Consider the following 19,059-nt stretch of genomic DNA (forward strand, 5'->3'; position numbering starts at 1 on the left):
GCAGAACACTGAAGCAATTAATTCTGAAATCTCAAAACTTGTACTCAAATAGAATACTCCGTGTATCCACCACAGCCAGGACCGCCGAAGGCCACCCTCCAGCCTCGCCATCTACCGCCGACCGCCACCCTCCAACCTCCAAATCTGAAATCTCCGTAAGCTGACTTCCGTATGTGTTTGAAATTTTGTAGCCAAATCAAAATGAGATACGTGCTTATGATTGATTGTATACCAGGTAGTATTTTATGAATTTATGAGCCCCTGTTGTGCAATTTGAATTGAAGAGGATGGTGAAATATATACACACACACATGCTTTTTTGTTATTATTATTTTTTCATTCAGAAAATTAAATGAAGAGATTAAATTTTGAATTTTTTATATGATGGAAGGTTTAAGGCTTTGGCAGTTTGGCGTTTATATTCTGTGTTTCTAATGAATATATGAATACATGAATACTCCATATAAATATATTTAGGAGACTTTTTTGAACTTTGTATTAAGTTTGTTCAGAGATATCTAGGCTAACTATTACATTGCCTATTTGAGTTGGTGTTTTATTTCTTATTATTTTTTTTAAGTTCTTTACATTTTTGATGGGTTAACCAAATGGCAGGTTATGGAGTATTAAGCACTAACTCCAGCAGAAACAGAAGTCAAGTTGCTTTTCGTGCATGCAGAGGAGTGAAGACAATGCTCTGAAGATCATGTTGGCATCATCAAGAAATTCATGTTGTCGGTTTTCAAAATCCATGTTAAATGTTTCCAAACTTTGTTGGTAATGCTTCCAGATTTCCTCAAAGATCCCTGCTTTTTCGGCATTCTTGTACTTAGGGTTTCATGTATTATAGTGTCCTTGTGCTTTATCAGGGATTAGTATACTTGATTGTTTAATGCTTAACTTTATGCAGGAAGCCTCATCTTTCTTCTAGCGTTTTCACGGATGGTGATCTCAGTCAATTGTTATTGAAAAGAACAGGTTTAATCAGTCATGTAGTAGACTCAATCTGGAGATGCTACTGGCCATTAAAATTCCATCCTGGATTCTCCTATGAGTCCCCTCCAGTCAATACATTATTATTTCAAAGATCGTTTGGGTTTCATTCGAAACCATTAGAGGCTAGACAAATGCGTGATGTGTCAATTGAGCTGAAGACAGAGAAAGATGTGGTGAGATTTTCGGTCAGTGAAGAGACGCAGAAGGGTCGTTCACATGCAAAAGATAAGAATGTAGGCAAAAAGATTAAAATGTCTAAAAGGGCTAAAGTGAATGAACTCAGATTTTACAGATTGAAGGCAAAGAAGAAAATGAAATCGCCAAATCCTGAAGTTAGAATAAGATACAAGCTTGATAAGGTTGGTGGTAGTTGATCATATAAACATTCCAAGTATTATGTTTATGATGCCTAACAATAGCTGATTAATTAATTTCGCTACTGTGGAATTGCTGACAATTTATGCTTTTTATGTTAGGCAAAACGAAAGGAGGTTTGGTTGATTGAGAAATTGAGAAAATTTGAGGTTCCCAAAGCGCCAGCTGAACCACATGACCCTGAAATTTTGACAGAAGAGGATCGCTTTTATTTGAAGCGCACTGGTGAGAAAAAGAAAAATTATGTACCTGTTGGAAGAAGAGGTGTATTTGGGGGTGTAGTTTTAAATATGCATCTTCACTGGAAAAAGCATGAAACAGTTAAGGTTGTTTGCAAGCCTTGCAAGCCAGGGCAAGTTCATGAATATGCTGCAGAGTTGGCACGCTTAAGTGGAGGCGTTGTTATTGACATCAAACCCGACAATACAATAATATTTTATCGAGGAAAGAATTATGCCCGACCAGATGTTTTATCCCCTCCAGATACCCTATCCAAAGCAAAGGTAGTATTAGTTTCTCATTTCAAATTTCACATTTTAAACTAATTGTCAATTTCATTCTTAGCAATTCTGTTGAATGAACTTGCATATTCAGGCCTTGGAAAAGTATAAGTTGGAGCAATCACTAGAGCATACAAGTCAATTCATTGAGAAATTAGAGAAAGAGCTGGAAGACTACCATGAATACCTTGCTCAGAAGAGGGAAAGAGAGGCTTTGAGGGATTTGGATGCTAATACTTGAAGGTATCCTATGCTTAACATGTTAAAGGTTAATATTCTGTTTGTTTATTGTACGTTGGTGCCAGTGAGTTTCTGTATCTTTCTCTATTATCATCCCAAAGTTAGATATATCAATTTTGAATACATAATACGGAGTATATGAGTTTGAACTTTGAAATATTTCAACAATTTGCAGTCCTTGACTAGTTGGGGTAAATATGAATTGAATATATCTTTCTCAGTCAACTTCTGGAATTGCATATGTTCAGTATAGCACATACATAAATGCAGATCAGTGTTCTGAAGGTCTTGATTTAAACATCTGCAAATAAATTGACTTGCTTTCAACTAGAATGTGTTGATATAGAATTGCCAAGTTTGCCATTGTTCTTTCTTGTGTTCAAACTTCAAATAGATGCTTCATAATTATATCTGACATAAAGCTGGCTTGAAGCTCAGTGATGAAGCGAATACTCTTATTGGCTATAGTAAATGCCAGCTAGGTGGTGATTTTTCTGCTACACTTATTGACTGTAGTAAATGACAGCTAGGTGGTGATTTTAATGCGCTGCTTGCCTGCCACGAGCAACATTTTAGGACAGTTCACACTTGCCATGTTGGAATAATCTAGGCATTGTGGCATCAATAGACAAAGTATCTGCTTGTTATAAGTTATAATCTGCATTTATTTTATATAAGAGTGCTTGAGTGCTTGTTATCATATGTGGTGCCATACTGGCACTGATTTTTCGGAGGGTCGAAAAGTAGCTTCTTCCTCATCTGAATTAATTTGAAAATCGGGGAAAATGACTGGCAGGTGTGAGGTACAATTTACTTGAAAGCTCCTTATGTTAAAGATTTCCTGCTCCCTGTTTGAGCTCTGTACATTTGCAATCATGTTGCTATGTGTTATTCTCTAACCATTGATGTGAAACTGGCCTCTGATATCATGTCCTACACCATAATAAATTAGAGAAGAATAGTCAAAAGCCTTTTCTAGTTTATACTTTCTACTGATTTGAGTGATTTCATTTCAACATGGTGTCTAATATCCTTTTTTCGAGCCTTCTTGTTTCTTTTACAAAGCACTCTCCACTACATTCCGCTCATCTGCACCAAAAGTGGCGAGCCTAATTGTCACGAAGATTGATTCATCTGTAATTGATTTACAGCTCCTTTAGAGCCCGTACTGACAGAAACATGTTGACATTGTTGCAGATCTGCTAAAGAGAAGGATCTCCAAGCCAAGCTCTGCTGTAGAGAATGCGGTGACGATGGCAGTGCATTACCTTGGCACCCTTTAAACAGCGGATTAAGGCGGGATATAGCCGGGGAAGATCTTAGAATTGTTTCGTCGTTACTGCTGGCAGAGGAGCAGGTCATGGCCGTGGCCAAAGCCAACGACGTTTTGCTATAGTTTGCTCCTTTCTTCGATATCCCACCACCACCATGATATCTGAATGGGGAGCTCTTGGCCTTGCCATTGTTGTCCAGGTAAAGAGCACAAGCCAGTAGGTTTCTGCGTTTTCTGATGTAGGCGTTTTCGGGTTTTGCAAGCTCTTTGATTGATGAAGAGGACGACGCCTCGCGGAGAGTTGTGAATGACTTTGATCTGCCATTGTAGAATCTTGATATGCCTTGCCTGCTCATGGTAGCAGCAATACAGGAAATTAAACCATGTACCTTCTTTTAGTTATTGTGGTTATAATTATAGACAAAAACAAAAAACAAAGAATAAGCTCACAGTTCGCACAGACAGCTCAACTGGTTATCATACGAGACTAACAATTGAGTCTAATCTGCGACAATACAGGAGTAACCTCTCAAATGAGGCTCCTTGTGCGCAGTGAATAAAAGTCTAGCCTCTATTGTTCAGTTGAGTCACGGGTGATTCACCTTTTGTTAGAAAAAAACAAGCCCACAATACTATTTTACATTTTCCATATTACAATCTTGTCTTCTGCGTAGCATTTAATTCTAGTACTATAATTAATATTAATGTTTTCTTAGTATAAAACAAAGAAATCATAAATATTAAAAATAAATCTGGCAAAGAGATGCCCAGTTACAGTTCCTTCCTACCTAGTCCTAGTAACCCCACCTCGTGTTTTATTTTGAGACAGAATGGATAAGGACGAGCAATAGCATGATTCACAGCTCATCACATAAATATTTCCCTTTATTTTATCCCAATCCATTTTTATTTTTTTATTATTCAAAAGTAGCTGTAGATATCATTTCTGCTTTCAAGATACCCCTTTTTTCTGCACTCCATCTTTTTACTTTAAAATTCATGATCTATAAACACAACCCATAAAATAAATTATTATCCCAAAACTCAAAAAATTACAAAAATATTAATTCAACAAAATAAATGAGTTTAACCAAAAAAAGTACCTTATTGGCAAAGCTTCCTCGAGTGGATGAATGGAATGGAATGGAGATTTTAAAGGGCTCTGAACCTCTTCAGTATCATCAGATTTCTCCTCCAAAGATCCCTCAGATAAATCACTGTTTTTCCCAATAGAAGATGTGGAAGAGCTGCATGAATCATCCACACCGTTCATTTTTTCTCTCTTCTCCTCATCTCCGAAAACCGCCTTTTTCTGATCACCCAACAGGTGGAATCTCCGATCGCCCTGGAGAATCTCCGGCGGTGGCTCCACCACTGAGATGAAGGGAAACCCATGCACGTACGGCGGCCCATGTGAAGAGCCGTCCAGCTCACCCTTCTTCGCAACACTAACAGACATAATCTTCTTCCTCCGATCCTTTTACTTTTCTTCTCCCGCAAAAATAATATAAAATATGGTCAGAAAATTAATAAATATTGTACACTGGAAAACTACAAAAGTGAGGATTCAGATGAAAGGTTGGTGGTATGTGTATGGGAAGGAAGATCTGTATTGGCCATGGAAAAAGCTTAGATCTCTGAAATAGAGAGAAGGGGAAAGCAAAGGACGCATGTGTTCCTTTATATTTATATATATATATATATATATATATATGATCATATCAAATCACTTTTTTTAAGGTAAGATCGTGAGATCAGATCTTATGTATCCATATAATAATTTAATGGTCTAATTTGATTTAAGATTTTAAGTTGAAGTGTGTGCGAACGGTAATAAAATGTGTGTGAACGGTGATTAAGTGTGTGTGAAGGGTAATTAAGTGTGTGTGAAAAGTGATTAAATGTGTGCAAATGGTGATTAAATGTGTGCAAATGGTGATTAAGTGTGATAATGGTCATCTTTAACAAACCTAGCTGAAAAGGTAGGTGAAAGCGGAAAAGCTATAAGTTAGAAGAATTATTAAGCTAGCTTATTATGTTTAAAAATGTTTGATAAAATTAGTTTTTAATAGAATGATAAATATAAAAAGACTAAAATGAACATCTTCATAAAATTTAAATAGGTTTGTTTACCTATTAAAATTTAATATTTTGAAATGGAACTATTAGCATAATCATGATTAAGAATCCCATAATGAAGGGTAGCAATATTGTTGCGAATATCTTTCATCTCAACAGAGGTCTCATTTAAATTTTCGTTGATGGAGATATTACTACTTGAATAAAAATATAGAAGAAGAAAAATGCCAAAATAATTTTAATTGGGAGATGTAAAAGATGTCATTTATTTTTATAATATAATAAGAATAAAGATAGAAAAATAAATTAAAGAAGTTACTAGCTTATTTTTAAAATGCTACCTAAGATAACTTTTCAAAATAAGCTTTTATTTTAAGCTATTAACTTATTTTTTGGAAAAATTACCAAACAGAGCTTATAGCTTATTAGTAGCTTAAAATAAGCTCTACCAAACAGAGCCAAATGAGCTATAAATTTCTAAATAAACTATGTTTGGTAATATTCCTAAAATAAGTTAGTAGTTTAAAATAAAAATTTATTTAAGCTAGTAGTTTCCTAATTTTTTTTCCATCTTTATTCTTATTATTTTAAATAAATGACATCTTTAAAATATATGTTCTTACTTTAGCTAATGAAGCACAAAGAGTCAACAGTTACATCCACTGAGGCTCAAACCCACTCCCATCCAAGTGGGAATATAAATCAGGTGCCACTAGACCACAAGGCCTTTGGTCAAGCAAGCTTATTTAAATCTAAAACTATTTAAATTTTAGAAAGATGTTCTTTTTAGTCTTTTTATATTTATCAGCATATAAAAAAAACTAATTTTATCAAACACTTTTAAGCATAACAGTTTTTTAGATTTCAACTTCTAGCTTATAATTTTTTAGCTTTTAACTACCTTTTCAGTTGTTTGCAAAAAAAAAAAACTACATTTTCAACTAGATTTGCTATGAAATATTGTTAAATGTATTTAGACTACGTTGTGAGTTTGTTGAAATAGTGTTTTTTCAGAAAAGTCATACAGAAATAAAGTTCATTTATGATTTGTTTAAGTTTTCTTTTTCTTTCTTTTTTTTTGGAGGGGGGGTGGGGGGATGGGGGGGGATTGGTGGTGCGTCTGTGTGTTTGAAAAATTAATTAAATATAATTATTACATGTTAAAAATCTTGAAAATGCAATAATAATTTTGAGTTAACATTAGATTTGGAATATGTAATCTATAATTTTGTCTATAGGAAAGGTTAAAAAGAAAGAATGAAAAAAGTTATAGAAGTCATAAAAGAATTGTTGGTCCGGGAGGAAATTTCTTTTAATTAAAAAAACATTCCTAAAAATCTAGTCATAATATAGTTGAAAATTAGTCTAAGATATGTGCCACACACCGTCCTTAAAATTGATCAACTTCCTCTCAATGGTGTTATGAGTGTTGAAGCATCAATTTCTCATGATACAATGACTTATTACGATTTATCTAAGCACTCAAATAAAACGTACGGCGAACTTGAACAAAGATAAACACTTCAAATTTTAGGAAAGTGTTGACAAAATTTTAGAAGAGTACGTAGAGAAGTTCATAGTAGTAAAAAATAGGAATTCCAGGTGTATCAAAAGTTGAAAACATTCTACCCAACACAAACATATTTATTATAAGGATTTAGGAATTCATTACCATTCAAAATTGAATCTAAAAAATCAAATTCAAATTACATAAATGTTGTATACTGCTTTGTTTCTTGGAGATAATCTATATCGTTTTTATTCAGAGTACAAATGATAACACAATGCAATGTATAAATAATAAAGTAGAGAGGGAAGATTAGGGAGATAGAGAGAAAAGAGAGGTAATATTATTCATTATTTACAAGATATAAGAATTGGGTAATCTCAGTTGAGTTACTTGGATTATTAGTTTTTTTTTTTTTTTTTTTGAGTACTGTTGACTCTGTTACAATGTAGTATCTGTTCATAGCTACTTTCTCAATCAAATGACCAAATGAATCACAAAGAGCCAATATTACCCCCACTTAGGCTCGAATCCACTCCTTCCACGTGGGAGTGCAACCGAGTGCCATTAGACCACAAGGTCTTTGGAACAATAATCATTTCAATTGATATCACTCCTATCTTAATTCAATTCATATAAACCATTTTTCAAAAAGCTCTGATCTTATTGTGAATTTTTAAGAGAGTTAAAAAAGTTTGAACTCAAAATCGTAAGAGGTCGTTAAATCACTATGATTTAATTTTTTCACAATCCCTATAAGTAGGACTAGTGTAGGGTCTCGGGAGCAAAATATTTTGCCTTTTGCATTCAAGATTTTCAAGAGTGTGGGGGTGGGGTTGGGAAGGGGGGGGGGGATGTAGTGGTGGGGTGGTGGTAGGGTCTTATCCTTAATCCTAATTAATCCACTAGCCACTTAGCCAGCTTGGTAATGTCCTTGCTAAAGAAAAAATATAATTGATGTACTGCACATTAAATTAAGACAGCTAATTAAATGCCATAATCAAGCTAGGTAGAAACTAATCTTTTGGATAATGATAACCATAACTATCTTAGCTTTACAGCTAATTGCCAATTTTAGTGTGGGCAACTTAACTATTTTGTTTTCTATTTTTGAATCTTCACTAATAAGATGTGATAATACCAAAGGATATTCATTAACACCGATAATCAAATAATGATTTGACCTACAATCTTATCTTAATCAAATTTATTATTCATATTCCTAAAAGGATGTGCAAGGTTAAGCAACAACCAGGCTTTCAATTCTCACTATTGTAAAATACTCCGTATAAATCTTGATATATATTATGCAATGAACTTTTAGCATGAGATCCTATGTGGACTCTTTCTCTTATAAAATCATACTTTAAAATAGTAACTTTTCTTTTATCTCTATAAGATTGATTAGATAATGATAATTTTGTATTTAACTTCTTAAAGTAGATAGAAATTTTGATCAACATAGTAAATCAATTTATAATAAAATGTATATTATTTTAATTAAAGAAATATAATTTTGGAATAGAAAATTAAAACTTGTGTTACAACAAATATTGTTTGATTTAAGCAAAGAGAAGATTGTTTTCAATAAATAAATAAAAAAAAAAAGATAATGTATTTTTAGGACATGGCATTCATTTTCTTTTAATAATATTTTTTCACTTTTTTAATGGTTGATAGAAACGAATCAAATTAAGTAAATATTATTATATTTAATTCTTACTACAAAGGAGAAAACATTTTCAAAAAGAATTAAAAAAAAAAGAAATTAAACGAGTTTCTTTTGTGTATGCTAATTTAATTGTTAAAAATACTCATTACTATTATATTATTATTATTGTTAAAAATTTAAAAAGTATTTTGCAATAAGTTAAGTCAAGAATAGCTGGTACATAAAATCAAAAAGGGAAAACTCCTCAAAAAGAGGTTTAGCACTCTACAACACAAATTGAAAAGAAAATATATATGATAAAAATTAGAAATATCTTATCATTAATATAAAGAAAAAAATCAAAATTACAAGTCAATACGCATGATTACATTAACATATTTTATACTCTCAATAGAACTTTAACAAGATTGACTCTTATATGATTTAATATAGATATCTTAAATATTATATGACAATCCTAATTTAGCCTCATATTGATCAAGATGCATGAATTTAATAAAGGATCTTCTATTTTAAGGTAATAAAAAAAATTTTCTATATGGTTTCATAATTCTAAAGAGTCGGTAGCCAAATTGTAATGAAATATGTAACTTAAAGTCAAACAATTATCAAATATTGTGACCATCCAGATAACGAGTTTAATTCATTCGACTATAACTTTACTCAATTAAATTGGTGTTTGATAAAATTTATCATATCATAAAAATGTTTGTTGTTATCCGGCGAGTAAAAGTTAATGTTCGGCCAAATCATAAAAATATTTTCGTTATCGGTCTACTTCACTTTTTTTTTCTTCTAATAATTAAAGTTATTTCGCGTGAAAGTTTAATAGAAATTATAAATTATTTTGTTTGTGTAATGGACTGTTACAGGGTCAAATATGCGGGTGATTGTGCATAAGGTTTGGTGCGTAATTGACGTGTAAATATAATCAATATATTTAATTTAAAATAAACAATCAATTCAATTGATGTGAAATATTTCTGAATTTAAAAATAGTATATTTTGGGTGATGATCAATTGACCAAGTGGTGTGTAACATAATTGCTTTTGCCGGCTCAATACCAACTGCTCAACAGCCTAGGAAACATATAACATTGCCCAATCATCTATGGACGTACCATAATATATAATTGACCATACTAACCATATAGGGACCATTTATTTATACGTGTTTATTCCCTTTTTTTCTTCCTTTACACCAATAATTTGTTCAATATTCACATATGAACGTTCACGATTTTTAGACATAAATATATTACGTTGATAAAATTAAGATTTCCGAGTTATAAATAATTAAGGAATTAGTTTCAAAATAAAAGATAAAAAAGCAAAATCACGAAAAATCACAAAAGACATTGTAGGATGGCGTATTATTACTTTAAAGTCAATAAATAAGAATGTAATCAATAACGAGATATATACTAAGCATGTGGATTTTTAATTAATGGTCAATTTTGAAATCTAGAAAATGTTTTCCGGAAAATGATTTTCAAAAAATGACTCATTTTAAAAAAAAAAATATTTTAATTTTCTGGTGTTTGGCTGAATGTTAGAAAACTACTTCTTTTTTTTTTTGGATGAAAGTTAAGAAATTGCATTTTTTTTGTTTGGTTCATTTTTCTGAAAATGAACATAATAATAATAATAATAATAATAATAATAATAATAATAATAATAATAATAATAATAGTAATTTGTAGTGATGGTACGTGGTGGTGTGGTGTGGTGGTGGGGGGGGGAGGTGGTGGTGGAGTGGTAGTAGTAGTGGTGGTGGTGATGGTCGTGGTTGTGGTGGTGTTGGTGTTGGCGGTAGTGGTGGTGGTGTTGGTGGCAATGGTGGTGGTGGTGGTGTGGTACTGGTGGTGGCAACGACTGTGGTGTGGTGGTAGTGGTGGTGGTGGTGGTGGTGGTAGTGGTACTGGTGGCGGTGGTGTGTTAGTGGTGGTTGTGGTTGTAGACTTGTAGCGGTGATGGTAGTGGTAGGTGTTGGTGGTGGTATGGTAGTAGTGGTGCTTGTGGTCATGTGGTAATGATGGTGGTGCTTGCGGTTGTGGTGGTGGTGATGTTGTGGTTGTGTTGTGTTGTGGTGTGGTGGTGGTGGTGGTGGTGGTGGTGATTGTGGTATTTTGGTAGTTATGGTGGTGGTGATGGTAATAATAATAATCCGGAAACTATCTTAAAAGAGAATAGGAGAAAGATAGATGGAAAATAAAGAATTCGGAAAATGTCTTCCTACTAAAAAACCTAGAAAGACATGTTCTGCCAAATTGAGTCTTTTTTCCCTTGACTAGAATGATTATTTTCTTTTGACTTCATTTTTGTTGAATACTCAAACATTGAAAAATTCAGATAATGACTTCTGGAAGTTATTTTTCGGGTTTTCAAACAGACCCTAAATCTCTTTCATTATATTATCTTTGACTAGAATATTTTTTCTTACCAAGTCAACCGACTCTCTTAGATCAAACCTCTTGCTCTTGAACCAACCCAACCTATTCTAATGCAGTTGCTTGGCTAGTTAGCCCATTAGCCTATAGGTTACAAAACATTTATTTCTTTTTACTAATCTTTTCTATGCGCGAAGCGATGCGCAAAAGCATATACCCAATATTTATATTTTAAAAAATAACTAACAAATTCTTACTAATTAAACTCTAAATGAAAAAAAATTATTTATTATATTAATCCAACGTATATAATGTCTACAAATATTATTATTATTAAAGAATATATGGAAAATGGTCAAATAAGCCCTCAAACTATACCCAAAAGTGCAATTAAGCCCTCAAACATTAAAAAAGTTCAATTGAACACTCAAACTTGTTATTTTGGTACATTTAAACTCAAATAATTGGTTGTTTACTTGAAACAGCCGGTCATTAATTTTCCGGTCAACATTCCGGCGGCCGTTGACCGGAATAATTTTCTTCGACGAAAGAACGGTGACAGACAATCGTCTTCTCCAGTGGAGAAGACGAACCAGGTTTTCTCCAACTGGAGTCGTCTTCTCCACTTCTCCAGTGGAGAAGACGATTGTTCGTCACCGTTCTTTCGCTGGAGAAAATTATTTCGGTCAACGGCTGCCGGAATGTTGGCCGGAAAATTAAAGACCGACTGTTTCAAGTAAACAACCAGTCATTTGGGTTGAAATGTGCCAAAATGACAAGTTTGAGTGTTCAATTGAACTTTTTTAATGTTTGGAGGCTTAATTACACTTTTGGATAAAGTTTGAGGGTTTATTTGACCCTTTTACCAAGAATATAAGAAAAGATATGGTGGATGCATGTGCATGGTAAATGATATCTACTAGTGAATTCCAATACTTTAGTGCCTAGGATTTAATAATTCACACAATACGTGCCATAGCCCCAATCCTCAGCGGAACAACATTTACACCCTCTTTTTACACTCGCATTTATACATCATCAGTAAAGTTAATAGAAAAGATAACGAAAGTTATAACGGTAAAAGTATTTTTGTCCAAAAAATTACACAGTACAACTCTAAAAACACAATGTACAAAATGTTTAGCACTAAAAACATGGACATAAATTAGGGATATAACTTTGATTGAGATTTATTATATTTTTAGATATCATATTTACTCAATACTAATATGACATATACCGAATTATCTAGATAATAATGAATACAATGCTCTTGGAAAACCTTTCTTCTTCTCGTGAGGATGAAGATTTGCTCGAACAAAGTATGAAGATGTTGTTTTGGAGACACAACTAGCGGAACTTGAAAAGAAAAAACTATCCGAGAGAGAAAAATGGTGAGAGACAAGAGGAAAATGTTGTTGTGGTTATTCAAAGAACCAACCTGTCTTATAAAGATTCTTTAATTGGTATTCCGCAAATAAAGGTATCTGAGGGAGGAAACACAATAGGAGAAGATTGAAGTACTAATGATGAATATAATGAGAAAGAAGATGGTAATGAATGTCCCATTGTCTACTTGATGAAGGAACAATAAGCTACAACTACTTGCTACAAAGGCTGCGAAGTAAGATGTGGAAGCCAAATCGGTGTTTGATCTTTTAGCCATCGAGAATGATTATGTTTGGCAAAATTTCTTCAGTTGATGATTATAAATTTGCAAAGTTTGAAGGACATTGGATGATCCTAGATCATTATCTAGTGGTAAAAGAATGGTGGGCAAATTTTGATCTAGCATTTGATAAAATATATAAGTTATTGGTATGAGTTTCGTGCCTCACAATTGAATATTTCAATATAAAAAGTTGGGAAGAAGATCAAAAGACAGGGATAGCGTCACGATGTCATTTTGCAAAGATGTGTGTAGAGGTGAACATTATCAAGCCTTTGATCGCGAAGTTCAAGCTTCAGTGTAGAGTTTGAGGGATAGAACATGAGGGGATACATCTAGTCTAGTTTGAATGTGGCATGTGCCCAAAGAAGATGGCCGAAGATGCACAAATCGGTGAAAGGAAAATAGAGTCATAAATGGTACGTAATACGGAATCAAAGGCATTCCAAACTTGGAAAGGAAATGTAATAAGCGCAGAACTTGTGGAAGATTTTGGTCCATGGATGTTGGAAAGGTGAAACACAAGCGCATAAGGTGAAAACAAAGATGAAAAGGGGATTAGCAATGGTCTGAATGAGAGAAAGGAAAATAATCAATCACATCAGAGGAAAAATAAAAAAAAAGAAGTGGCTAAAGAGGAAATGCAATCTAGATAAAATTTCTTGGTTGGGCTTGAAGATGAAGAACATGACACTAATGAAATAGTAGACATAAATAAAAGAAATGAGAGAGGATCATAATGTGAAAGCTCACGAAAGGCTAATGGACTAAAAAGGAAAGAGAAATGGCCATAGGTCCAAGTTAATGAGAAGTAAATAATGAACAATCCAATTAACCAAAGTAGAGAACTAAGGAGAGCGAAGGACAAAAGGGAAAACGAGTAAGAGTAACAAGAATCGGGGAGCATTGGTTACAGATTGTGGCAAAAACAGAGCATATTATTATAAGAGGCACAAACAAAAGAGAAACATATAGTGTGATAACAACAATGAGATGTATAATAGGGAGTTCTTCTAGCCAAATGAAGGGATGGAACACCACTACGACCCACCTTTGAGCAACAAGAACATGGGAGAAAATATGACACTTGAGTCAGACGATGATGATGCTGAGGCACCACTAAAGGGTGTTGAACCTCGAAAGGGGTAGTTTGGTAAACCTATTTAGGGCTCTAGTTTTTCTTGTCTTGTTGTATTTCCTTTGTTTTTTTCCTTATTTTTGCAAGTTGTTTCTTTCATGTCATTTGCTTCCTAATTTCCCCGTGATTAGCTTCATTTATAACTATCAAGGTTCTGCCTCGATAGAGGTTTTTCAAATCTTTAAGAATATGATAAGTATGCATAATCCAAACATTTTAGGTTTATTGGATGATTAATTGTGAAGCTAAACTAACAAACCTTTCAATTGAAAACACAATTTGGAATTTCTCAAAAAAAAAAAAAAAAAAACACACACACACAATTTGAGATTGGATGAAAATTAAAGATCACCTACCGAATTTGATCATTAACTGGCTAGGCTCGTATATGCTAATCATAGATGAGGATGATACTGACAACTTAAGGTGGGGCTAGAAGTGAGTGGGGAGTTTTCTGTGAGTTTAGCTTATGACGCTAAACATGGAGACACGTTCGATAAAGGGGACAAAGACTGGAAACAGGTTTGGAAATTAAAAGTCCCAAATCGTATGAGAGCAGTCCTCTACCTCATGAAACACAGCAATATCACGAACAATGTGGAGAGAGAAAGGAAGCTTAACCCCTAAGGAAAGCTTCCATAGATGTTATGGCGTGCTAAAGGATGTTAACCCTACATATCATTAGAAGATGCCCAAACGATGGAAGAAGTTTGGAGGATGGTTATGCTTGAGGAATGTTTCAACTCAAATTGGTGGGGAAACTTCCAAAACTAGTTTGATCTATGCATATCAAGGAAAAAACCATGTAAAGTGGATGGAAAGTAATGGGGGAGTCATTTTTGTAGGCACGGTACAATGCTTCTAGCGCTAGAGGAACAAAAGCATTTTCAAAAACCAAGAACATAACATCCATCATAAAAGGGCTTAGATTGAAAGCTAGTGTAGGGATATTAATCTTGCATTTGCGTGAGCGATGAAACCTAAGAAATTGAACACAATAAGCAAAGTGAGGCACCTATGATGGACAAAGCCTGAAAGTGGGTAGGTAAAGCTAAACAAGGATGTGTGTGTGAAGAATAATAGAGGAAAAACAGGGTGTGGAGGAAAAAGAAGGGAATGTATCATGGGGTTCATGTGTAATGTGCCATTTTGTGAGGTGGAAAAGACAAAATTCTAGGGCATTTTTCATGGGTTAAAGATCGTCTTAAGTAAAGTATACACAAATTAAAGGTGGCAATTGAATGCGACTTAATTAGTGAAAGTGGTAAGTTGGATTAACAATGTTGTCAGGGAAACTCACATATAAGGACCAGGCCCGCCACTAATCTCATTAAGGAATGTAAGAAAATGATGCAAAGAGACAATGGAGTGTTAGGATGGTTCATATCTTTCATGAGCAGAATCGTGCAACGGGTTGGCCGGCTTGCTAAGGTTGCAAGTTTTAAGGAGAAAGGTCTTGATGATTAGGTGACTCATCCAAAGAGATCTTATATGAAGATTATTAGTGAATATTCAGCCAGCCATACTAGTCAATGAAGAATTGAAGATTCAGCTGAGCTTACTAGTGTTCGAAGAATCTCAATAAGTTAGTAGGCTATGCTCGTTATGACTTTCAGGGTCTATCCCTTCAATCTGATCAAAAAATATGTAACCTATACCGATTAATTTTAAAAAAAAATAAAAAAAATTGATGAGCCACACCTTTTTTTCCTTTTCCTAATAATTAAAACCATGATATGTTATGAGAGAATTACTCTCTTGTCATTTTCATAGTCACATACACAATAATAATAACGTATATACAATCCAAGATTCACTAGATGACGAAAATCCAAAAATAAAAAACATTGTCGTATAACAACCGCACAACTGTAAAACATTAAATGGCTGCCAATACGTACGTAATTCTTATCCACAACAAAAACGATGAACGTGTAACATCCCCAACCGTACCACCAAATGGAGAAGCCCTCATTTAAGTTTGAAGTTTTGTGTGTTTGTGTGTTGATGAGTATGGAGCCACCCTTAGCCTTAGGCTTTAGGCTTATCCACTTACTATATGGTCCCTTCCCATGATTATTGTATGTGTGTATTAAGATAAGATGTTAAAACATCGTCATCTATCCCTTCTCTCTCTCTCACCCATCATCTCCCCCCAACTCTACTTTCTTCACGACTTTATCATCATATGTACATTTTGACAAACCATATTATAGTATCAATTATTTCATGAACGAAGTTGTGTGTTAGTATTTATTTACTTGCACTCTTAAACAAAACTTTGAAAACAAAACTAATTTTTTGGGTATTAAATGAGGTAGAAAAAGTGACACTTTTTGTACCTAATTTAGAAAGAAATAGCACATTTCATCTCATAATTATGTATTATTACTTTTCGAAATTATATTACGATTAAGTTTTTTTTTTTTTTTTAAAAAAACACTTTATAAGCAAATGAGAGAATCGAAGGAAAAAAGCACTTTGCAAAAAATTGGAGGATGAAAAGTGGTTATGATATAATTAAGGGAGAAAATAGTGACTCTCCTATAAGACCGTCTCATTGATCTTTATCTCTATGAAACAGGTCAAGTCATGATGGAAATATAATACTTATGTTGAAAAATGTAATATTAATCAAGAATAAATAATGTTTGTTACTTATATAAGGAGAAGTGTAATACTTTTGACAAAAAATGTAATATTTTTAAATCAAAATGTAATATTTAAGGTTGAGTAGTTATTTATGAGAAAAAATGTAATACTAATAGTGGATAAATTGTTTAATTATTATTTATGAGAGAAAGTGTAATACTTTTAAATCAAAACATAAGAGTTGAAGAGTTACTTATGATGAAAATTGTAATACTTATGTGGGACAATATATACTTATTAAAAATCTTACCCGTCTCATGAATGAGGATCCGTAAGGTCTCATTGGAGAATTTGCCGGGAGAAAAGTGTTTTTTCTTTATAATTTATGGGTAAAAATATTACTTTCCCAATGAAAACAAATTAGAAATTTAGAATAGAAGATCACAAAAATTTATCAAACATAATTAACTTATACTAAGAAAAATATTTGATGTACGCCCAAAATCTTACTCCCAATTTTTACACCCATTTGTGTTAAAATTTGATTGGATGAAGAAAAAAAATGAATTAATAAACACCATGGTCCCTTACTAAATTGAGCAATCAAAGCATGTCAAATTATAAAGAGTATAAAATGAGAGTACAAATTAGGAGTACATATAGAATTACTCTTATAATAATTGGATGAGAGTACACTAGACACGTGAATGTAGTGTGCATAATATTGTGTACACATACAACATTGTGTGATTGTGGGCAAATTATGCTGTGGACCCAGGTCCACCTTGCAAGGTGGACCTGGGTCCAAAACTACGTCGTTTTTGTCTCTTTTTTTTTAAAAAAAAAAATTATAGTAAATATATTGCTGAATACAGAGTTGTCCAAAAATGTGTGAATGTAGAGGTCTCAAAGTGTGAATGTAGAATATAGAAATCGTGAATGTAGATTTATGATTGTGTGAATGTAGAGTTGCCCATAAATGTGTGAATGTGGAGGTTTCAAATTGTAAATATGGAGTATAGAAATCGTGAATGTAGAGTTATGCATGTGTGAATCTGTAATAGAGTTAAGAAGTTCTAGCAACTTGTAGCCCTGTAATGTGTGAATGTGGAGTTCTCAAGTTGTGAATATGGAGTATAGGACATATGAATATAGAGTTTTGAATGTGTGAATGCATAACAGTGGTAATATAGTTACTAAACATATAATCCTGTAATGTGTGAATGTGGAGTTTACAAAGTGTGAATGTAGAGTATAGTGTATGTGAATGTAGACCCAAGTCCACCTTGCAAGGTGGACCTGGTCCACGGCATAACAACCCGTGATTGTGATGGTAGGCTGGGCCCAATGATGGGCCTTTTGGTTTGGGTTATCTTCTAAAAATGAAGTTTATTATTTATTTATTTGTTTGTTTGTTTGTTCTCCATAAACAAATATTGGAACAACCATCACAATCCTTTGAAATAAAAATTATATATATATATATATATATATATATATATATATATATATATATGAGTGATTATATGGAAATAAATAAGCATTGTGTTGATGTTAAAAAACAAAACATAGAAACATAAAAACACTCGTATGCAAGGATAAGAGGACAAATTATACCTAAATCATGATCTACATCACAAAGTAAATCACCAATAAATATTTATTATTAATATACTATCAATTTATTTCTAAAATAGTATATTAAAAACGAACACGTTTGTCAATAATCACCATACAATGTGGACGAACATATATGTCAAAAATCACCTTACAATATGGACCACGGTTCATAGTATAAAGATAAAAATTAGGAGATGGGCTAGTGATGCCCACCCAAAACGATTCACATATAATGCTACATAGCTTAAGCCCAATAGGATGGATTCCAATCTATCAACTAGCATTTGTGTTCAATTGAACTAGGAATATAAATAGCGGTTGTTATAGCATGGAATATGGTTCGAAAACGGCGTCATTTCTTCAAGTAAAGAAACGGAAGTCATTACATTTTAACAAATTCTGTATTTTTGTGTGTTCATAATAAAATGAAACTACAGTGTATCTAAAATGAAATTGTGTCGCATATTGTGTTTACATTATCAAATGAAATAAAAACACTGTAGTTAAATCAAAATGATATCAAAATGATATTGTACTTGTTTTGTAATAAAATTACAGTGTATATAAAATGAAACTGAATAACAGTTTCACACATTTGAGTGTATATTGTCCAATGAAACCGTATATAAATTAGAATTATAATTTAGTGGTGTTATAATAAAACTACAATGTGTATAAAATTAAAGTTAATAACATGTCTCACTATAATAAGACTATTGTATGTATAACGTCGAATGGAACTGTAGTTAAAACAAAATGAAACTATAGTTGTGCTGAAATAAAACTGAATATGTTATAAGGCAAAGCTAGTTATGCAGAACGAGTGTCGTTTCTTTTCATTTAAAAAAGACACCGTTTTGGACCATGGTCCACAATGCTGTGATGGTCCTTACTCCTTAGTAAAATTTGCCTATAAATAGCTTACTTGACCTACCACAAACCTTATAAGTCTAGCCTAATAAGGATATCAAAAAGTAGGATTTGCTAATTACCACAAAGTAAATCAAA

At 33.0% G+C, this 19,059-nt stretch overlaps 2 protein-coding genes across 3 annotated transcripts; one reads left to right on the forward strand and one right to left on the reverse strand.

The window, feature by feature from the left end:
* Positions 1–3,970, forward strand: LOC116026045 (uncharacterized CRM domain-containing protein At3g25440, chloroplastic). 2 transcript variants are annotated; one of them, XM_031267500.1, is made up of 6 exons: positions 1–235; positions 616–777; positions 911–1,355; positions 1,473–1,874; positions 1,966–2,114; positions 3,309–3,970. In XM_031267500.1, exons 2-5 carry the CDS (start codon positions 674–676, stop codon positions 2,110–2,112), a joined length of 1,098 nt encoding a protein of 365 aa, XP_031123360.1. In that variant the 5' UTR covers positions 1–235; positions 616–673; the 3' UTR covers positions 2,113–2,114; positions 3,309–3,970. The 2 variants fall into 2 exon arrangements, with proteins under 2 accessions (XP_031123360.1, XP_031123353.1); XM_031267493.1 differs by having other exon boundaries at positions 1–155.
* LOC116026063 lies at positions 2,898–5,048 on the reverse strand. The gene is made up of 2 exons (XM_031267511.1): positions 4,488–5,048; positions 2,898–3,732 (listed from the first exon to the last, which is right to left on the reverse strand). Exons 1-2 carry the CDS (start codon positions 4,841–4,843, stop codon positions 3,228–3,230), a joined length of 861 nt encoding a protein of 286 aa, XP_031123371.1. The 5' UTR covers positions 4,844–5,048; the 3' UTR covers positions 2,898–3,227.
* Between the last annotated feature and the right edge of the window lie 14,011 nt (positions 5,049–19,059).

The sequence above is a fragment of the Ipomoea triloba genome, chromosome 1, assembly GCF_003576645.1.
Source record: "Ipomoea triloba cultivar NCNSP0323 chromosome 1, ASM357664v1".
In the NCBI taxonomy this organism is placed as follows: Eukaryota; Viridiplantae; Streptophyta; class Magnoliopsida; order Solanales; family Convolvulaceae; genus Ipomoea; species Ipomoea triloba.